This window comes from Bison bison, unplaced genomic scaffold (assembly GCF_000754665.1).
Source record: "Bison bison bison isolate TAMUID 2011002044 unplaced genomic scaffold, Bison_UMD1.0 scf7180017864375, whole genome shotgun sequence".
Classification (NCBI taxonomy): domain Eukaryota; kingdom Metazoa; phylum Chordata; class Mammalia; order Artiodactyla; family Bovidae; genus Bison; species Bison bison.
The window spans coordinates 316991-317771 of record NW_011494947.1 but is presented as its reverse complement, the minus strand read 5'-3'; the positions used below and the strand labels follow the sequence as shown (position 1 = coordinate 317771).

At 62.4% G+C, this 781-nt stretch overlaps 1 protein-coding gene across 1 annotated transcript in view; it reads left to right on the top strand.

The window, feature by feature from the left end:
• The window catches only part of LOC105000866 (epididymal-specific lipocalin-9-like), a 1886-nt gene extending 1555 nt beyond the window's left edge, over window positions 1-331 (top strand). The window contains exon 5 of the mRNA XM_010856935.1: window positions 52-331. Within this exon, the coding sequence (XP_010855237.1) occupies window positions 52-331 (280 nt within the window). The remainder of the gene's footprint in view (window positions 1-51) is intronic.
• The last annotated feature ends 450 nt before the right edge of the window (window positions 332-781 follow it).

The window sequence follows — 781 nt, the reverse complement described above, 5'->3', positions numbered from 1 at the left end:
GGGGCAGGGACCTCAGGCAGTCCCTGTCTGAGAACCTGACTGTCTTCCCAGATCCCTGTTACACGAGGTAGAGGCGCCCATCCAGGCCTTCTGGTGCGTGAGCTCAGCTGGGGGCTGGCCGGGTGGCAGAAGAAGCCGGAGGGACTGTGGGGGCCCCTCTCCAAGCCCATCCCTCACCCTGCATGCGAGGTTCATCCTGCCCCCAAAACGGGGAGCCTCCTGGGGTGGTGGGGGCTGGGCAAACATGCCTGCCTCCGGGTCTGGGGTGGCTGTAACGCTGGACTGCAAACCGGGCCCCAAAGAGCAGCAGCTCGTCTTCTTGCAGTTCTGAGCCCAGAGTCTGAAATCCAGGCGTGAGCAAGGCTGAGCTCCCTCTGGAGGCTCCAAGGCCCCTCCTGCGTCTCCCAGCTCCCCGGGCCCGTGGCCACATCACGCAGTCTCAGCTCCTGGTCGCACTGCTCCTCCTCTGGGTCCGTGTCTCTCTCCTTCCGTCTCTTTTGAGGACACGTTTTTGGAGCAAGGACCACCGGCCTTCTCCAGGACAACCTCATCTCAAGATCCTCACCCTTATCCCTTCTGCAGAGAGCTTTCCCTAAACAAGATCCCATTCCCAGGTTCTGGACACTGAGATCTGAGGGCAGACGTCTTGTTGGGGTTGGGGGGACTGTCCACCACACAAAGGCTCCTCCTCCAGCTGACCTCCCCTCGCAGGAACCGGCCTGGCCCCTGTAAGCTCACCCTGTCCTTCTGCAGGGACTGGCCCGCCAGAGCGTCTCTTCTG